Source organism: Daktulosphaira vitifoliae, unplaced genomic scaffold (assembly GCF_025091365.1).
Source record: "Daktulosphaira vitifoliae isolate Bord-2020 unplaced genomic scaffold, ASM2509136v1 Scaffold_5, whole genome shotgun sequence".
Taxonomy (NCBI): Eukaryota; Metazoa; Arthropoda; class Insecta; order Hemiptera; family Phylloxeridae; genus Daktulosphaira; species Daktulosphaira vitifoliae.
This window is the reverse complement of record NW_026099576.1, coordinates 30,527,255-30,549,713: the sequence shown is the minus strand read 5'-3', so window position 1 is coordinate 30,549,713 and position 22,459 is coordinate 30,527,255. Positions and strand designations below refer to the sequence as shown.

Below are 22,459 nucleotides of genomic sequence, written 5' to 3'. Positions count from 1 at the left end.
TTGTAGAGATAGCAATATGCGTTTTGTAAGTACATTTGAAAGTATTACGATTTATTCCATTTTTGCTGTGTAAATATTAAGTATTCAGTATTTACCAATTACTTTCGGTATAATAATTTTTCCGGCAAAAAATACAAGTAATGATTTAATATTTATAACGAACCAAAACTTCTATTTATTTAATTGTAAAATATTTAACACTTATTTATTTTATTTATAAGTTAATCAATCTAAAATCATTTTTTGCTATTAGTTACTTCGAATAGGTACACAAAAGCTAAACAACATTAAGTAAATATGTCAAAAATAAGTGGCGTGTGAAAATATATTATAGGAAAGGTATTAAATCTTATTAATTCACAAAATTATTTGAGCGATATGAGTGATTATTAAATACTCAGTAAATTTTAGTGATTTTTAATCCCAAAATGATATTACACAAATCTTATGTTATCATATTGATACAAAATCTATGAGTAAAATATCAAATTATGAATATGCTTTCGTGGTACAATGCCACTTCAGAAAAAAAAAAAAAATGATAAACAGAGTACACAATAACCGATAGCATTTAGGATCAAAGCTGTGATGTATAATCATTGATTTGAGACATTATTAAGGTATTTATCAGCATATTACAACTTATTTAGTGTTTAACCAAAACATGATACCGCGTTGAAAGCGCATTGTTTCCAATAGCTTTTTTTTTTTTGGGCTCTGATCATATCTGTTCTTCGAGCACGTAGATTTTCTATCTGCCTAGTAATCAAATATTTGATTAATGCGTTTTCTAAACTTTGTTCATCATCCTGAAACACAATTCACAAGTTATTGGAATATTGAAACAATATCATAAGGGCAACAAGTTTACGACAAATATATACAGGGTGATTTTTTTATCATAACCCACTCAATTACTTGCAGAATAATAATAATTTAAACATTTTTTTTTATTATTATCTTTAGTTACACATTATTCTCGAATTTTTAACTATGTAATACTTTTTAAGTTCATCCCTTATGCCTTGGAGGGGGGTCAACTTTGTTTTTTTAAATGGTAACACATATTTTTAATTTAATAAAATGTTTGAGTTTTTAATTTAATAGTAAATGGCATTTGAATTTTTAATATAACTTTATTAGCTTATTAGATATAATCATTTAAAGTTTCAAATTTTTGAATTAATATACAGGTATAATACAGAAGGGATTACAAATATAGGTAGCTAATTGGTTTTTTATAACATCGATATTAGCAGGTACACAGCATTGTTATTATCAATTGTAGTAAGGCACATTGTTATTAGTTTATAAATACACTAACAGACAATACAGAAGCATATCTATTGATAATCATAATTGATAATAAACAATCCGTGACTGAGACAGCAATGTCATAAAAATCCAATTAGCTACCTGTATTTACAATCCCATGTGTATTATACATGTATATTAACTCAAAATTTTGAAACTTTAAATGTTTATATCTAATAAGCTAATAAAATTATATTAAAAATTCAAATGCCATTTACTATTGGATTAAAAACTCAAACATTTTATTAAATTAAAAATATGTGTTACCATTTAAAAAAACAAAGTTGACCCCCTTCCAAGGCATAAGGGATGAACTTAAAAAGTATTACATAGTTAAAAATTCAAGAATAATGTGTAACTAAAGATAATGAAAAAAAAAATGTTTAAATTATTATTATTCTGCAAGTAATTGAGTGGGTTATGATAAAAAAATCACCCTGTATAAGGGAGAAAATTGTACTCAAGACTTCGTGCTCTGATTAACTGAAAAATTTTATATAGGAAATGAATGGAATAAATATTTCACTGTTACAAAAATTTTATTAATATTTTGACCCGCAGTCAGAACCGTATTTAATGGTTAGATCGAGAAGGTGACAATCCCCAACAAATTTTTAAGTATTGTTCTCAATATAAAAAAATGAAATCTAATACATTCTTACAATATATGTACGATAAAAAATTGTGCTGTATTATTTATAATATAATATTTAATAGCAAAGTTAGTGAACTGACTTTAAAATAAATTAAATTTAATAAAAATGTTTTACCACGGCCTAATTCCTCCATAAGATGATGTGGGGGTTGTTACACACTCTAAACCTATTAGTAATTAGTGTTCGGCATACTTAGAATATATTGTTGACTTTTTACTTCATAAGGTAGTTTAAGAATTTAATGAACTTCGAAATTATATAATAGATATATTATTAAAAATTAACTTCTATTATCTGGAAAGTTAATAATTTCATTTACTCTACTATATAGAATCTAAGTTAATAAAACTGAGAAAGCCTTGTATTTAACTGAATTTAAATTGTTCTAAGCATATTTAATGTAAAAAAAAGTATTTTAAATGTTATCATTAACACTACAAATTAACAATATTACTCGACTTGGATGCTTAAGATATAATATTTTAAGTAATACCAAGAGTGTTTATTTATTAGGAGTTGTTCAATTATCCAATTATTAGAAAAATATTTTTTTTTAAAGAAAATTTTTAGTTTTACTGGATTTTTTTGAACATTTGATTTTTAATAAAAGTTATCATATTACTATGGTAAATGCTATTGTAATTAAAATAACAATATTCTGTTAAAAATATGTCTATATGAATGACACATTATAATTTAGTATAATAAATATTTTAAGTGCAAAAATTTGTGTCACAATAATTATCTAGTGTCTTACATCTGTTTTTTATGTTTAAAACTGGATCAAGTTGTTCATTGACGTAATACTTTTCATAGCATATTTTTATCATAAATTACCAGTAATACATCGCTTTTTTTTTTTTTAATATTGAATCATAATATCAAATTACTTAAAGTATTTCATAACATATTTTAAGTAACTTATTGAATAACAAATTTATCAATTTTCATGTAAAAACAAAAATTGTAACAAACATCAAATATTTCTTTGACGTGCCTTATAATAATAAATTATTATTATTTTAATTTGATTGTAATTCATAACCATAAAAATAATGACTATTCTTTTGTTGTTCACATTATTTTGTAACTCTATATTATTGAATACTGCGTAGTAATTTTATAATTTTATTTAACAGCAATGCATCAACATATTTATGAAATTTAATTAGCTGTAACAATATATTTATGAATTCAAATATCAATGAATTTATTTTATGTCAACTAATATTTTAATGAATCAGTTCTAATAATAATTTTCTTGTCAGTAATATTACCAGAAATCATAGGGTTTAATAAAAATAAAAATATTTTTTGTTCCATAAAAATTATTTTACCTTTAGTAATATGAAAGACTTTTCCTTATTTCGGCAGTTATGCATTTTGAAAATATTAAATCAACAAGAATATTAAAAATTTAAAAGAAAAATCCGGACTTATTACCCAAACGTCTTATTCGACATTAAAATTTAATTAATAATGAAATCATTTGTGGACTTAGATCAACTTTCAAAAAAAAATAGCTCCATACATTTCTTAAGAAAGTGATCTTTAGTTTAAAACAACCTTTCAAGGGAGCTTAGCCCTAACCTATAGGCGAAATTAGAATGAAATTTTTTTGGGTATTTTTGCTCATACTTAATTTTTTTTATGCTACAATAAATATAGTTATCTATATTTTAGAGGTTTAATTTTTTGTCTGTCTTTTAGCTCTTTCTAGTTAGGTCAATGTTCTTAACTAATTTTTTCATCACATGTTTAATAATTTGAATTATAAAAAAGGTCTTCAAATTTAGCGGAGTTTCAGAGTACAGAGCTCTTTTTCTAAAATGAGAACAATGTGGCAAACATGTACTAAAATGTTTAAAATGCTTTTGAGCGTACTTTTAATATATTTTTTATGATTATTTAGTAATTTTAATGTGGTTTTATAACGAGTAATAACAAAATATATTAATTACCTTAGGTTTTAATACATAGTCATTAACGTTTGGTTCGTCGAAATCGCGGTAGTCCATCTTATCATCCAGTGAAATTATTTCAGGATTTCTTTCTCTCAATTCTTTTTGTAATGCTCTTTGGTCTATTACATTTCCATTTATTGATGGAAGTAGGGACATAACTGTAGTGATTAATAGTACTACGATGTTTATTAGTAAAATTTGATTGGTCATTTTGTATGATACTGGATAAATCTAAAAAAAATAATGTTAAAAAATGTTAGTTGAATATATAATTTAAAAATAGTATGACCTAATGTAATTGTTGAATGTTATACAAAGAATTAATGTTTAAGTGACGTAAGTTTTAATTAATTATGCCTATTAATTATATACTTCGAGAAACGCCCTGAAAGTAAATAAAAAAAAGGTGGTGACAATATAAATTTAATTGCCCCTTCTTTTTTAAAAATCGTATGGCCTTTATTTTGTATGGTATTTTTTTATATAAATATACTTCATACTAAAAATATTAATATAGGAGGAGGGTACTTTTTTACTTTATTTTATTTAGGATAGCTCTTGTAGTCATTTTTGAACTGTTGTAAGCAGGGGTTTTTATGACTTATTTTAAGAGGACGACTTAATTTTTTTTATTATAAAATTATGTTAGAGCAAATTTTTTGCTAAAAATTTTCTAAAAAACATATAGATTACAAAAAAAGATATTTAGAGATACATTTTATTATTATCAGCTACATAAAAAAAAAATTATATATATATATAAACAGCAAGAGGCGATCATCTATATTGACCCTCTTAAAATATTATTGGATGTACGATTAAAAATCATATAAATAAATAAGCACGTTCTTATAACTCTATATTTTATAATATAATAAATTGAAAGTACTATTTTCTGTGTATAATATACGATTTTCTCAATTCTTTGTAAAGCGGTTGTTTTATTATAGCTGCTCATATTTTCTTTTAGGAAATATAGTTTAATTAAAACTGTACTATTCTAAAGTTATAAGATTATAGTTCTTTTATTAATATTTTCATTGGGGTTTCTCTATTATTTTGATACTTATTAAATAATATATAGAGTAGTGCGGCGCAGTGGATCATTCAGGCGCCGCCTTAGCACTGATGTTAAGGTACGCTGTATGCTGTTAGTTCCCCAAATGGGGGTGACACATACGTTTGGGTTCAACAGTGACACACACACATCCTTACTGGTTTCTTCAGTCATAACAAGGTTGCGTTAGGTTGACAGCCGGTGTAAAACTTTGCTGAATAGTTAAGACATAGAAAATAGTTGCGGTAGAGACTTTGGTGATCATAATGATAAAATAATATGTATTATAGTTAACTGTTATTGTTTTTAAAATACTTCGTTGGGGAATATTAAAAATCGTTTATTATTGAACGACAGAAATAGTTTTTAATATACTCTATAATGAATGGGATTATATAAAACGTTGTTTATTAATGAGTTGTGCGAATTATTATTTTGTGTAATGTAATCTCTTAAATTAAATCATTGTAAGTTGATAATCATATTTTTATAATTAGGTATTAACTTAGATATGTTAATAGAATATTTGAATTAGATATGATTTTTTATTTTATTAAAACATTTTTTTTTAAATTTAATTTTTAAATAACTAAAAATTTTTATACTGGTTAATTTTGAATACTTGTATTTTAAACACATTTAACATTTAATAGTTCTAACCATATAAAGTATATTTAAATAAAACTTCCGAAAATCCTATTTGTTCGTTGTTTATGTTATATAATGTAACAACATACTATGTTGTTATATGCATATTGTGTGTGTTTTTTTTTTTTTTTTTTTAATGTAGCTTGTTTCCTTAAATGCGTGTACGCATACGTAATTGAAGCATATTAATCTCCACAATGTTGAAAAACAAACTGATTCAACATTTATTTATTATTTAAATATACGAAGCTCCACGACGTGCCAGAGAAAGCAAAATATATTAAAGATTCGCTTAAATCTAGATTAAAATATTAACCGAGAATTTCATATAAAACATCCTTTTTAATTTTTGAACAGTTCTTGTTGTCACATACATTATTATAATGATAAGTTTAATCCACTCAGCACGCTACTGGCATTAATTAATAGGATTTCAGAAATTCCAACAGCACTGTTTGCGGATTTGTATTGTTATTCAATTTTAACGTGAGTAATTATGCTTTTTGTGAAGCAATATAATACTTTCTATTTTACAAAGTAATCATATGGTTTACCAGAACAAATAATATGCAAATCTATCAAATTTTATTTGATCTTGTTATTATAATAAAATGCTTCATTTAATATATCATGCTAAATATCAATCCTTTTTTTTTTTTTTATTCAAATAACTTTATAAAATTTACATCTATACAAAATGTATGCACAACCGTAAATGGGTTAACAGTAGTGAAAAAAATTTAAATATCAATCCTATAAAATTTTACTATACTTATACACTGTATCACTTAAACAATTTTAAGATTAATATACATCTAATAATGACACTACTATAAAGGATAAAATATTACTATCAAATCTTTTTGTCGATTTTGATGAAACTTAGTATAATATTCTATTACTATTATTTTTGACTTTTATAAATTCAGTTATGAACTCTAAAATTCATTCTAGACTGTATATTTATTCGAGTGATACGATGATAAAAATCGTCGAACAAATATAACATATACAAAGTGATCAAAATCTGGTAAGACGCTCATTTTCTCAGGAGATATTGAGAATTTAAAAATTTTGTAAAGAGAAAAAATATTTGGCTTAAAAAACTACAATAATTTCTAATTAAATATTTTTTTTTTTGTCTTTCAGTGATAAGAACCCTTATTTATAAATTTCTTAAGTATGAACCACTATTTTAAACTTAATAAAAATTTCAAATTCTCAATAGTTTAAATTCGAATACTCTTTATAATTTTAATGTTTGAAAAAATATTCTGTTACAATAATATACTTATTTTACTTCTTACACAATAGAAGAATGACGAAGCTTTATTATTTATTATACTTTTCGTATTAATAATGACTATAATTGTATACAGTGTAGTATACTATATAAGCTTGAGCTTTGGGATAATGAAAATTTTATGTTTACTAATAATGCCTAATTATAACAGATTAAATAAACAAATAATCTAAATCCTTTCTATTAAATATAAAAACATTTTCTTGACTGGGTGCAGAAAGAAAATGTTTGTGTGCATGTTAACTTCATTGAGTTATAGAAGTACAATTTTAAATTAAGATTTACTTTGCAAAATAATTTAACATTTATAATACAGAACTAAGTGAATAACAGTTTGTCCAATAAAAATCAAATAATAAAATAGTCATTAATTATTAGATAGTTTTTTCTTTCTGACAAAACTATTAATATTTAATGAGTTATGTGACTAATGATAGATCTATCAACTTAAATTTTATCATTTTCAATTTTGTTCTATTATCAAATTAATATTTCTTAACTATTTTGTATACTTGAGAATTGAAAAACCTTAAACTTATATCGTCCAGGTGCATGTCAGACTTTTACAGAAATGTTGAGCTTGTATAGAGTAATAGTCGCGGCACTACAAGCAATTAGATGGACGGATGAAGGGTAAATAAAGATGAACGACTTTATTATTTACTATAAAGGAACGGATAATAGACATCATTTTGGGACGGGTTTTGCAGTCTATAAAGTCTATGAATCTTGTGTACATGAATTTAACCCAATATCCGAACGAATTTGTACAATACGATTAAGAACTAAGTCCTAAGAGATATACCTAATTAATATATGCTGAACACGTTATATAAGGTGTTCTCAAAGATATTACTAGGAAGACTAAAACCCTTTTCAGAGGATTGTATAAAGGAGTACCAACGTGGATTCCAAAAAGAGAAATCTACTATAGATCAATAATCGGTGATTTGGCAGATTATAGAAAAAAAGTTTGAATACAAACAAAATGTGTGGCAGGTATTTGTCGACTTCAAAAAGGCCTATGACATTATTCATCGGGAAAGCCTTTATAATATAATTTACGAATTCGGAATCAAAAGTAAGATTATTACCCTGACAAAAGCATGCATGAATGATACAAAATATCAAGTGAGTGTCGACAATGTACTATCCGTAGAATTCCAAGTTGTAACAGGCTTAAAGCAAGGTGACGCTCTTTCACCATTACTGTGAAATATAAGTTTAATACTGCACTAGATAAGTTGTACAGAGTATACAAAGGGATAATCGTGACATCGGCACAAACAAGATTAGTATTTTAGGTTTTTCAAATGATTTGAATATAGTTGGGAAGAATATAATGCAGCTCTCATCAGTGAAGCAAAAGTCATAGGGCTGAATTTGAATGATAATGTAGAAATCCACAGATAAGAGACCCAGAGGACGTCCAAAAAAGCGATGGATAGATGGATTAAAGCAAGACTTAAAAACTAGGGATACCTAACTGGGAAGAAAAAGTACAAAATTGAGAAGAGTGAAATAAAGTGTTGAGGGCGGCTTTTGAAGAGTTGTGATACCAGAAAGAAGAGAAGAATTATATGCACTTAGTTTTTGACATAAAAATACTAGTACTAATAACTAGCAACTTATAACTACATTGTCAAACTAAGAGAATTTATAGTAATTGATTTATCGTCAACCACTAAATTTCTTATTAAATAATAATATTTAAAATTGTTTTTTAACTTCGATACGAAGCTGAGAAGGTATTTCTTTTACTATGATGTGTTTTTTTTTTGTGTCTGTTACCACTATTTATCAGCTATAACCGAACCTGTTTCTTTCAACGGTTCGTCAAAAAATCACAAATCGTATCTAGTCGAAGACATAATCCTCAAAAATTGAATAAATTTCCCTCTTTCCCTATAAATGGGAGAAATCTCCAAAAAATTTACAAATTTAAAAATCACTAATTTTCGAAATTTTTTCAATTTTTTTTACTTAAAACTGCCATAACTTTTTTAAAAATGATCAAATTAATATAATTTTTTTTTTTATAGATATATAATGTCTTTAACTTTCATTTGGTATATTTTTTGTAAATCTGACACTTAAACTGCCCACAGGGGAGGATTTAAAATGACAACTTTTTTACGAAAAATTAACATTTTAAACTTAACTTTTGAAAGTGTTCCGGAAACTCTGACACTTTTATATATATCTTAAATTAAAGCTAATCAGTAAATAAAAATTTAACGCGACGTATCAATAAACAAGTTTATTGAGTATATTGAACATTAATTATTCAATGTGATATTGGTCGATAATATTGATAAAACGCCTAATTAGATAGACAAAATAAAATATTGAACATTTCAAACATAATAGTAATAATAATAGATAAAAATAATATTGTTGTTTTATGCGTTTTTCATTTCAATTAATTTCTATTAGCAATGATAATTTTTACAGACAAATTGTACCTACAACCAATATTTAGTATGAGAAGTTTTCGTTCTTATCTATTTTTTCCGTAATAACAAATACCGACGTTTGATACCATTTATTAAACATAAAAAGTAAAAATTCAAATTACACAAATTTTAAAATGCTCTAAAACCTTAACTACAAAACATTAATAAGAAATTTTGTTATCTAATTTTTACTTAAAATTTACTCAACAAAATGTTTAAAAGGGCATTGGCAATGTAACCTTCAAATATTACAAAACAATAATATTTCGAACTCAACATTTTTAAGATGACGAAGTATAGGTTACAAAAAATAATAATGTCCAGGTTACATCTTCTACTCTTAATTGAAAATTGAGTTTTTTTCATTGAATTAAATAACATTGTAATAAGATAACATCATGGAATTTGATATGCAAACATCATTATTTCATTAAACTTAATTTATTGTATTATTTTACATTTTAGTTTATATTTCAGAAACTAAAGGGTATCCAATTGCTTCTTTTTATAATGGTTGAAATATCTGTAAAATGGTTTTAAGTTGATTTATGACTTATACGTTATTATTTTATTACAAACTTTTATTTTTTCAATATATAATAATTTTAATTTTACATTCTATGTCAGATCATAACAAACAATTTGGAAAAGGGATTTTTATTATTTTACGATGAGATGTTGAGATTTTTTTAGGACCTTAATTGTACACCTACGTTACTGAAGTACAAATAAATCTATTATTGTAAGGACAATAGAAATACTTGACCAAAAGAATTATGTAATACTGAACAATTGATATTTTTATTTTAAAAGGGCTTGTAATAGGAAATTAAATCATACATTACTAAGATAGTTCAGTACATTATATCTTTAAAATTTATTAAAATCTAAAAACAAATAATCCTTTCAAAAGTATATTAAAAAACGAATAAAATAAGAACATTAACTGTGTTAATGTTAAAATTAGTTTAAGCAACATTTCTTTGTGTTATTTTATATTTTACTCTAAATGTAGCGGTTTTAAGCCATTCTTCTCTATTATTCATTACATTTAGGAAAATGATTATAAAATTAATTTATAATGGAAATTTTTTGCTTATAGTTGTCAAATATATTATTTAATCTAATGAAAGTTTAACGTTTATTTTAACAGTTAGAAAAATAAAACTACTACAAATATTATTTTATAAATTATTTGATAGATTATTATCAAGGTGACAAGTTAAATATAATTAAAATCTTTCCTATTATTATTTAATTAAAAGTATTTTATACTTATTATTAGTTTCATAGAATTATGAATACATAATTCTAATTTCTTAAGTTACATCTTATGGAAACAAATTTTAATAGCGAAATTTTCTTAAAAAATTTAGTTTTATAAAATAGAGATAAACTCAGTCTTTGGGGACTTGGCCTGTAAAATGATAAATTGTAATTTGTATACCTATACTCGCTTATTATATCAATCAATGTGCACGTTCATAGCTCAGTAAGTGTTTATCGCCCTTGGACACACCATCCCGTTTATGAAGTATACTTAGGCACTGTCAATTATTTTTATACACATATTCCTCTGGAGAAAAAAATACTATATAAAAGTGAAGTATCAATCATATTGTTTAGATGCCATTAGTGAAAAAGCTGGTTACCTTAACAAAACGATTTATTTTTAAATAAAAGCTAATAGATAATAAATATGATTAATTTTTTTAAAGAGAAGAACCAGAACTAAACCGTTAACTCAAAATAACTTTTATTGTGTTCGAACTCAAACTTGTAAAATTATGTTTCCAGTCTTAGAAACATATTTCGTTATTTTACTTCTGCGATAATATTTTTAAATTTATGAAAAATGTTTAAATAATAATTTATGATCATATATAATTATATTGGTTTTAAAATTAGTAGCTGCCAGTCAAATTTTTTTTTTTTTTAAAATTTAAAAAATTTTTTTCTTTATAAAAATAAAGATTTGAATACAGAAAGAAAAGTTGGAGTAAACATTTATTTATAACATTAAAAACTGTTATATAATAAATTTACTAAGTTCAAATGGTTCAAGATTTGATATTTAACAATCTGTGGTTCATAACTTTAAAATTAAATGATTTATTTCAATATTGGACTCTTAACTTGTGTAGACACTTATCCCAGTTTACTCTAAATTTTGATTTTCGAAAATATAGGTGCAGGTCCTAATGATTAATAATTTATTTAATCTTAAACTAAAGGCGTTATCAAGATTTTGTCTTAGGGGAACATGCATACAAAATATTTTACTAACGCCTCCTGATGTTATTGTACAACTGATTTAAAACATTTACCTCAGTCTTTATTTGATTGTAGACAATTACTATTTTCTATTATTTAAAGTAACACATGCATCATAAATAGTTTTTATACAGTTAAAGAGATTCAATTTACTTTTAATATAGATTAACACAATTTTACTAAAATCATTCACCTTATACAACCTATACAGTAAGTAAAAAACAAAGTTTTAGTTTGAAGGCTGATGAGGGTTCAATAATATGGATTTAAATTTTCACATCGAGTGGCGTGAGTAATATATTATAAGTTTCAGTATACATACTAAATTTGTTACATTCAAACACTTTTTATTGAATGTTTTATATGCTCTTAGTTTAATGGATTAAATACCAAAACTCATCATCATCTTCTTAGCTTTTATCCCAATTATTTAGGGTAGCTATATCATATTGACTTGACATGATTTTTAAACTGGCGGACTACCTGACTCAATCTCATCATGGCCGAGAAAACCAGGAAGGGGGTAAGGTGTGTGTCACTGTTAAAATTATTATATGGTCACCCATCCAGGAACTAACTACAAATAGAGCACCTAAATATCAGCGTTTAAGCGGGAACTGAATGCGCCACTTCACGCCCCGCATTAAATACCAAAGTTAAATTATAAAAAATAAATAATAGTTCCATAGCATATAATTGATGAAGAAATTCAGACACTTACATGATAACCAATTAGTACTTTGTTACAAATGTCTGTGAATGAAATACCGTCACCCTTAATTTAGAGATAATCATATGCAAGTATTAAGGCTACAACAAGAGCACTACAGTCTATTTTCTACCACAGTGTAGTCTATTGTTGTTAATTATCATTAATTATATACAATTAGTGTGATTATAATATTTAATGTATCACGTTTTATTCCAGGTGTAAGGCTTGTTCAAAATTTATACGTAGTATTATATAAATCCGCAATCTATGTTTTAGTTAATATCAGTAAAGACTAAATTAAAAGGGATATGATTGTAACTAATCATATTTTATAAATATAAAATATATTTTTTAAAAGAAAAATTATTTTTCAGATTTTTATACATGTTATTAATTTTATAAATTACAATAAAGAGTTTGGGAAATCTTAAAAAATACTATCTTTAATTTTGGTCAAATTACTTAAAAATAAATGAAGTGGTTTTTTACATGTAATCTGATAGTAATGAAAAATTTTGAAAGGTTATAACAACAGGTCCCATCTCCCTGATTCATGCTTAATCATATAAGTTAATATACATGCATTAACATAAATATTCAGAAGTTTTATAAATAATCTTGTTATTTCAAAACGTAATTGATTTGACTTGTCATTAAACCTGAATTGAAAATTAAAGTTAATGAAAAATTTATAAATGTTATTATAATAAGAAAAAATATTTTTAATTCAGTAGTCAGCATAGGTGCTATTTACACAAAATTTTTGGGGGATCTAATTTAATTTTTTCTCTTTTTTAAAATATTTCTTTATAAATTTAAATATAATTTTCATAAATTTTTGGGGAAAAGATATACAATAGAATTAGGAGAGCTAAGACTCCTCTACACCCCTTATTGTGCTAATAGAAGTCAGCAATTTTATCAATTTATATTTGATCTTTATTTCAATGTTATAACATTATATTAAATTTTTAGCATTTGTCTCTTTACACATGTATCGTAAATGAGTACTTAGACTGATGTTAGTCTAACATAATTTATCATTTTCATTCTACACAAATTAATTTGAACCATTTTACTGTTGTAACAACATTAATTATAGCTCACATATTAGACAGTAATAGTTACAACCTCTTATGTTTTATTTAATGTGTTTGATAAAACAATTAAATTGTCTAAAGACTATTTTGTTTAGTTTATAATTAAATAACAAATAAATTCTCAAATTAAATTATTAGTAGTTTTATAATCGTATACAATTCGATGATTAATTATCATCAAAGCATAAAATATAATTGGATAATAATTTTTAATTTTAAATGAGATTATTTCACATTTTTCAATGAATCATTAAAAAGGGAATTAATAAAATACTATTCATTTGTACACAGTATATGTGTATTAGTTTTCAAATAAAGTAGTATCATCCCTTTACTAGACTATAACATTAAATATCATATTATTTCTTTTAAACTATTGATATCACAATCTATATTAATATCCGTGTAACGTTATATTGTTTTTAAAATTGCATTTGTTTTTAATTTCCTTTATAAGTTAAGTTAGGAAATATAGTAAATTTTCAACTATTAAAGACGCTCTGTCATAATAATGTAACCAAAACTATAAATCCATAAAAAGATATTGATTTTTTTTTTTGTTATTTTATTTATTTAAAATAGAAATTTTACCTCAGATGATTCATGTTAGATTTTTATACATTTAACTTAAAAACTTATATTAAGTCATATTTTTTTTTCAAATAATAATTAATATACAGTGATTCTTTTAACACTAGCCACTCTATTGCTCTTAAAATATTTTTTTTTGGCATTTATTAGTTACATTTGTATCTCAATTTATCTACTAAAAATATTTTTATAATTCATTCTTTATGTCTTTATACGTGTCAATTTAATTTTTTCAAATAATAACATACATAATGAATCTCTTTAAAAAATATAAAATGTTATTTAAAATTCAAACAATATTAAAAACATTATTAATTTAAAACTAAAAAATATTAAAAATTAAAATTTTAAAACCTAAAACTTACATTTCTTTTTGTTTGTAATACGTAACATTAAATTACTGTAAAAATATCAGATCCCGAGGTTCACCTCCAGTCGAGACTTTAAATTATTAATAACTTCTAGAATGCTGGTCCAAAAGTTATTATCAATCAGTAATTTTCTTAATTTTCACTTTTATAAGGTAGTTACTTAGGTATTTTGTCATCTAAAAAAATTAAGTTGACACTTTTATAATATATAAGGAGTAAACATAAAAAATAATCTATACCAGATAAATGAAAATACATATGTAACTAACAGAAGCCAAAAGGAATTTATTATTTTAAGAGTAATTAAGTGGCTAATGTTAAAAGGCTAATGTTCGTTATATAAATTTAAAAAAGTCCACTGCTGTTTTTTGTAATTATAGTGGGGTATAAATCGGCTGTTTATTTTAAAACAATTTTACTGAGTCAACAGAAACTGAAATATTATATGAATATACATTAATTGAGCGATGTCGAAATAATCTGTAAAAAATTTATTTACATTTCAAAATTAAATTTGTTTGAATAATAAGACAAAAAAGTATGCTTTAAATTTTGTTTGATTCAATAATACTTTCTAAAATATTCTCGTTATTAACTACACTATTGTTCTTAAATTTATTTAATTAGTGTTTGTTGGGTATAATAACGGACTAGGTAGATTTTATTAATGTTGTACTTGTTTGTATTGTGGTTTTTAATAAAAGTAGTATGTTGAAGCTGTATAACATCCTAAATTATGTATTAGTATAGATTTTACTCTAAAGTTAAACACAGTTAACCCATTAGAAAAACTAAACTTTAAAATATAAAAAATGTTGAATTTAAATACAATAATTGTATTTAAATTATTTTTTTAATGTATTTCAATTATTGAAAGTGTGGAAATAAATAATATCTATTATCCAGTAATTATCGTGCTTAAAGGCGATTTTAGACATTTTTCAATGGGATTTTTATGGAATTTTTTTGAAGTCGACATTCATTTTTATTGAGACCTTCTCTAGTCAGTTCATTAAAAACTAAAAATTCATATGTAAAAGCCTTATTGTTTTACGATTTACTTTTTATATCATAATTTTGAAGTAATCCACGAATGAATTATTATACAGAATAATCCGTTAACTATGTCTCAAGTAATGTTTTCAAAAGTATAATATAAAATATAATTTTTTCTTTGCAGAAGTACAAATATAATACTTACTTTAATTTTCACAAAAAATATAGCTACATCTTTCTTTTTTCTCCTTAAAATTGTATTATTTACGTATATAACTGGTTTAATTTAACTAATCATAAATCGAGATATAATTATTGCTAAATGAAACCAGAAAAAAATCTTAAAAATATTATTAATTCATAAGAAATTTAGTGATCACTGATTAGTCCATTGTCTTGTATACCCATCTAAAATGCACACAGTAGTCCAAAACTAAATTCTTACTGGATTAAATAAATATATATATATATTAAAATCAGGCACAATTACATAAAGTCATAGGCTTATACACGATTACTCATCTAGCCCTCAATTTTCGTCACAGGCAGAATTTTTTTTTGGAATCTGAAATACTTCATCTACAAAATGTGTGTATGTATATATGTACAGCTTTAATTTAAAATATAAAAACTTGTACTTTTCATTATTAGTAGCCTTAACTAAATTTAAAAAATATTAATGTTCAATGAAAACAAGTAGTAATTTACCTAAAATAATGGTTAAAAACAAACATTTTAATTTTAAATAGCCATAAAAAATATATCACTACAAACATGACCTTGTACTTAGGATTATTTCTATGAAACATATCAAAATCAATAATTCGTCATAGGTTTATTTTTTTTTGCATAAATGATTTTTGGCCCATTGTAAGACAGATACAAAAGAATTTTGTCGGGGGCATTTCACTAATACTGGTGAAATGAGATTTACATTTCTAGAAGAGGATTTTTCAAGTCATAAGCTAAATGGTAAGTATGGGGTTTTTAATGGAGGCCATAAATATAAGAATCCCATTCTATTTGTGTCCGACTATACTAAGCAATATTATTTTTAATTTAATTTTTAAATTTATTAAAAGATGTTACTATTCACAAAAAAACACGAATTTGTATGATAAGAAAAGAAATAGTTAATATTTTTATAAAAAGAAATTTTAATGCTTTGAAATTCTGATTTCTAACTAAATTACTTATTTATAATTGTATGGAAATTAAGATACAATATAAAATGAGATATTTTAATGACATATTTAGTTACATTCAAATGAAGGTCCAAATTGTAAAAAATAATTTTAGAACATAAATTAATAAATGTTAAGAACATGTTATGTTAAAATATGTTATATGTAAATGTCATATTAAAAGATTACCTGCTCATTTATTTAACATTAAAATCGACATTTTTATCGTGAGTATCGGCCAGTAGTGTTCAACATTATAAAACATATCTCAATAAATACAGAGTTCTTTTAACGCTAACCACTCAATTTCTCTTAAAATAATAATTGTTTTGAAAAAAATTTTTTCTAGTTTTTGTTAGTTACATATGCATTTATATGTTATAAAATAGTTTTTAGGTTAATCCCTTATATCTCATAGGGTTGTCAACTTTATATTTTTCAACGGCACCATATATATTAAACTAATATATAAAATAAAGTTGAACTAATTAAAAAAATGACTGGTCGATAACAATTTTTGGATCAGTAATTTGAAAGTTATTCTCCTCATTTTCATACCTAGGCGGAAGAAACTGTATGACTAAGAAATGACTAGTGATAAAAATAATAGCACCCATTCCTCATCTACAGTCATTACCTTAAATTGTATTTAATTAAATGACTGCATAAAAACCATTTTTAAAATTTAAAAGAACAATATCTATTGGGAAACATTATGTTTAAGGTAACTTATTTTGTTGATCGTAAGAAAGTATGTTTTAAGTAAATGACGTCACTCTTCTTTGGGGGCGAAGGGCAATTTTGATCAAGTCTTTCTGACGCCGCAGTCTTCAATTTCTTCAGTAAATTATAAATTTATTTATGATCTAGTGTTTTTATAATTATGATAACGCAACTCTAAAGTTATTTATTGAACATTAAAATTAACGAAATTATAATGAATTTTACTTAAAATTTATTAATGAATATAAAACATTAGAAATATTTTCATAAATGAAAAAATAAAAATAATAGATCACAGATAATTTTTTCATCAATAATTTGGTAAAACTTTGGGACTCTCATATTAATACAAATCAAATAAAGTTGTCCCGTGAAAAATATGCTTATAACTATTTTATCATCTGTATGGTATCCTCTTAATTTATATTATAACTTCGATTTAAAATTGATCCACTTTGAATTGTTATGTTTTTTACTTCCAACTGTAATGGTTGTTAAATCTTAATATTTAAGAAAATTATTTTATTTTTTTTTATTAATAATCTACTTAGGTAATTTATTCGATACAAAAGAACGTTTTTTATTATAACCTAAAAATAATTCTATTTACATAAAACATAGTGTTTGATTCGTTGAAAAATTTTGAAAGAGATTTCGGTTGAACATTAAAAACTGTAATTATATTTTAATTTACGCAGAATGAAAGAAATGAGTAGTTTCAATTGTGTCTACTCTTTTGTTGGGATGTAAGTTTTAAAATGAATATTGTTGTATGAGTAAATAATAACTGTAATTATAAACATACAAAAGTAATGTTTATTGCTTATAAAACGCTATAAATACTTTAATACTGTATATAATAAAATAGTTTATGATACTACTACAGTAGCGTGATAGGGGAGGAGAGATAGAAGTACGACCTCCCTATTGACCCTGCATTGCTAATATGAATATATTAACCTTTTTATTTTTGCTCATAATTAAATCAAAATGAGTAAAAAAATTTTCATAGTAGCTTGTGTTTAAAAAATTTTATTTGTGCCCTCCCATTAGAAATGTCTAAATACTCCCTTGTACTTATGTATTATACATAAAAAAATATATAATTTTTTTTTTCTGGTGCAGAGACCTATTAACTTTATAAATGATTTAATCTTGTTAATGTTACTTAATTAAAACTCCTAATTATTGATATATAATGTTATTATTATTATTGTTAATATTATGCAATTAAATAAAATATTAATTTTCAATAGCAAGCGACTCCAATGGGAGCAACCTCACAGGCTACTCATGTTAAGTATTGTATATATGTATATTTTCTAAAATATTTACTTATTGTAAAACTTTTTTTTTTTTACAGATTGTAAATTTCATTAATAAAGAAGAAAAAAAAAATTTTTTTTCTTAAAACTGCCATAACTTTTTTAAAAATGAATGAAATAAAATTATTTTTTTATAAATAATTACCATAGGCATTTCTCTTTCATTTAGTATTTTATTTTTATTTCAATCCTCAGTCTGACTATAAGGGGTGATTAAAAATATTTACTTTTGAACAAAAATTAAGTTTTTTTAACTTAGTTTTTGAAAATGTTCCGGAAATACTACGAACTTTAAATACATGTTAAATTAAAACTTATGTTACGTTCTATATGTTAAAAAAAAAATTAGTCCCGAAAACTTATCTTTTTTGTTTAAACGGTAACCGTAGTTAAAAAATGTGCTATGTTGTATTAAAATTTTCATATTTTATGTTTACACTTAAAAATGCTATTATTTTTAAAAAAAATCTATGGATAACTTAATTTTTTCTTTTTAAATAAATACTTTATACCATTTCATTCTACATACATATTTTTAATCTGACCATTTTCCTTTATACAAAGGGAATTCAAAACTTATGAAATGTAAATTTTTTCTTCAACATACGACCATATAACTTTTTTAACATTACTTTTGAAAATGTTCCAAAAATTCTACGACCTTTAAGTACATGTTCAATTGAAGTTTATGATATGTACTATAAATTAAAAAAATATTTATCCTGATGTCTTGTCTTCTATTTGTCCCCGAAGTTAGACAAAAAATATTATTTTGGTGTAAAAATTACCGTTTTTCAAGTTTTTTACTTGAATTTTTCATAACATTTCTATGTTAATTTCACCTAATTTCACTTATTTCCGTCCGCTAATCTGTTGTTGAATTTCATTTTTACCTAGATTATTTTGGTTATTATTTATATATATATATATTATTTTTTTAATATCCGTTTTTTACTGATTAGAAATAATCTTATATATTAGAGGTGATAGAAAAAATCTAATTGCAGATATAAAATCAGTGCAAAAATTGGTTTATAAAAAGTATATTTTTGTATAAAGTATGATAACTCCTTTTAGACCAGTTTTGACCAAATTAATTTAAATTATTTTCCGAAAAGTTTTGAATGAAGCTTTTCAATTTTTATAGACAATTGCTATTGAAGTAACGAAATATACAACTACTTTATAATTTTTTATAATTTCTCCGTATAATATACAATATTAAATTATTGAATATCAATTTCATACTAAGTTTAATTACTATTTTAATTAAATTATAAATTACTGAATATTTAAATAATTATTAAATAATCATATATTATACTTATAAATCAAATAACTACTATTCAGAATATAGTTTTTGAGTTGATGTTACTTTTGGAATAATTCACTAATATTTCATAAAATTATACGCTATAGAATATAATTTTAAGTATTAAATCTGGTTTAGTTGGGTTTAAAGATTTAAAATATACTGTACGTATATCTATAGATTTGCATCGTAGCAATTCTCATGTTTTTTAATCACTGTCAGATATGTTCAATACTTATGCCAACTATGCCAAGTCCACTCTGTATCGCTACCCCACTGTGCTACGGTTTTTTATACATGTTTAACCTTACTAAAAATAAGAAAACATTCTAAAAGAATGACCGGTAGTTAACAACTATTGAACAAATCATTTATTTATTTATTTTTTTTTTGTGTCTGTTACCACTTTTTCTCAGTTCTAACCGAACCGATTTCTTTCAACGATACGTCAAAAGATCACAAATCTAGTCGCATCTAGTCGAAGACATTACCCTCAAAAATTGAAAAAATTTCCCTCGTTCCCTGTAAATGGGGGTAACCACCAAAAAAATTATAAATTTAAAAATCGCTAATTTTCGAAATTTTCGAAATTTTTTTTACTTAAAACTGCCATAACTTTTTCAAAAATGAACATATCAATATAAATTTTTTTTTTTGATGCTTGATGTCTTTACCTATCATTTGGTATATTTTTTTTATAAATCTGACACATTATCTGCCCACAGGGGGGGATTTAAAATGACAACTTTTTCACAAAAAATTTACTTTTACACTTAACTTTTTAAAATGTTCCGGAAAGTCTGACACTTATATATATATATATTAAATTAAAGATAATGTAATGTATTTTATGATGAAAAAAAAAATTTTGGACTTTATTTTGTCTTCATGGTGAAAATGGCTACCGAATGCTATTTTTGTGTGAAAATTCTGGATTTTATTTTTTACATTTTTAACTTTATAATGCTATAACTTATTGAAAAGTGTATGGATCAACACAATTTTTTATGAGAAATAATATTATTTAATAATCCCTTTTTCATTCGACATACTTTATCTTAATCAGGATATTAATAAGGAAATAGCAGATCATGTAGCTTTTGGAATAATCCACCAATTTTTTAAAATTAAACACTATCTAAAGATTTGCATCGAAGCGTTTTTTTTGATAGCGATTTTAATCATTGTCAGATTTCATTATACTTGATCCAACTATGCCACGTCACCTCTGTGCTGCGACTCCCCTGTGCTGGATTTTTTATGTTTTTTTTTACCAATTTTATAAATAACACAAAGGGAATATTTTATGTAATTTTTAAAATATATCCAAGAAAAATAATTAGAACAACCAGTGTTGAAGTACAAAGGCATCATTTGGTGGGAGGTAACTTAAACATTTACCCCAGTCTAAATTTTCAGTATATCTGGGCCGGTCGACCTATACATATACTAGACTGAGTCATTCCGGGTCATTTAAATGTAATCTATGATATATTGTGAAAATCTAAATTTTAATCATGAAAATAATTTGTTATTTTATAAGAAAATATATATATATTTTTTATAGTACTGCATCTAAGAAATGTATAATAATTCACAATCTACTCATAAAAATAATTTATACCAAATAACTCATTCTTCAAAAATGTATGATTTACACTTCATTTCTTAAAATAAAATGTTCAATTATGATCACATAAACATTTTCATCTTAATCTAATTAATACAAATTTGACAAAATTTAAATAAATAATAAAAAATTATAACATGTATACAATTTTAAAAAATACTCAATTTTAAAGGATCGTTTCATCACAAATAACTTATTAGTGCCAAATTATATTTCAAATGTTATATAATAATTTTACTGACAAATTTTTAAATACCTATAAAAGTCATAAAATTATATTTCTGATTCCTTACCTGTTGATGATGTGTGGCCTGTAACGGTTGAAGTGCTTGGTACAATAATAAACCAAACTCTGGAGGGCCAGTAGTTTTATAAGTGCGGAAAACAAGCGCAAAATCCCTTGAAAAGGGGAGTCGCGCATGTTCTTCACTTTCAAATATATCCTACAGTAACCACCTTCAGTTTTTTTTATTTGCGTCATTGAATAACATGATATAGAATAAATATTTTAGTTTAATAAAATATTTTTCATTATCCATTATATCACACATTAAAAAAATGTTTTCCTAATCAAATCCACTTTTTAGAATCTATCAAGTAGATTTTATTATTGATTATTCAATGATCTGATCATTGAATGATTTGTTACATTTTATAAATCAACAAGACTTTTTTAATGCACTTCATATTGATGAAAATTTGTTTTTTTTTTTAATGTTACAAAATCTAAAAAATTGTAACATAAGTCTAAATTAAACTGACAATATGTATTTATTTACGTCATAAAATATTTTACAACATAAATTATACACCAACAAACAGTAATCAACCTAAAAATAGGGT

General features: G+C 24.1%; 1 protein-coding gene across 1 annotated transcript; it reads right to left on the bottom strand.

Annotated features, from left to right (window-relative positions):
• Positions 1-401: 401 nt before the first annotated feature.
• Positions 402-21,980, bottom strand: LOC126908383 (uncharacterized). Its single transcript, XM_050690393.1, has 3 exons — positions 21,910-21,980; positions 3,932-4,165; positions 402-809 (listed from the first exon to the last, which is right to left on the bottom strand). The coding sequence occupies exons 2-3, from the start codon at positions 4,142-4,144 to the stop codon at positions 654-656; spliced, it is 369 nt and encodes a 122-aa protein (XP_050546350.1). The 5' UTR covers positions 4,145-4,165; positions 21,910-21,980; the 3' UTR covers positions 402-653.
• Between the last annotated feature and the right edge of the window lie 479 nt (positions 21,981-22,459).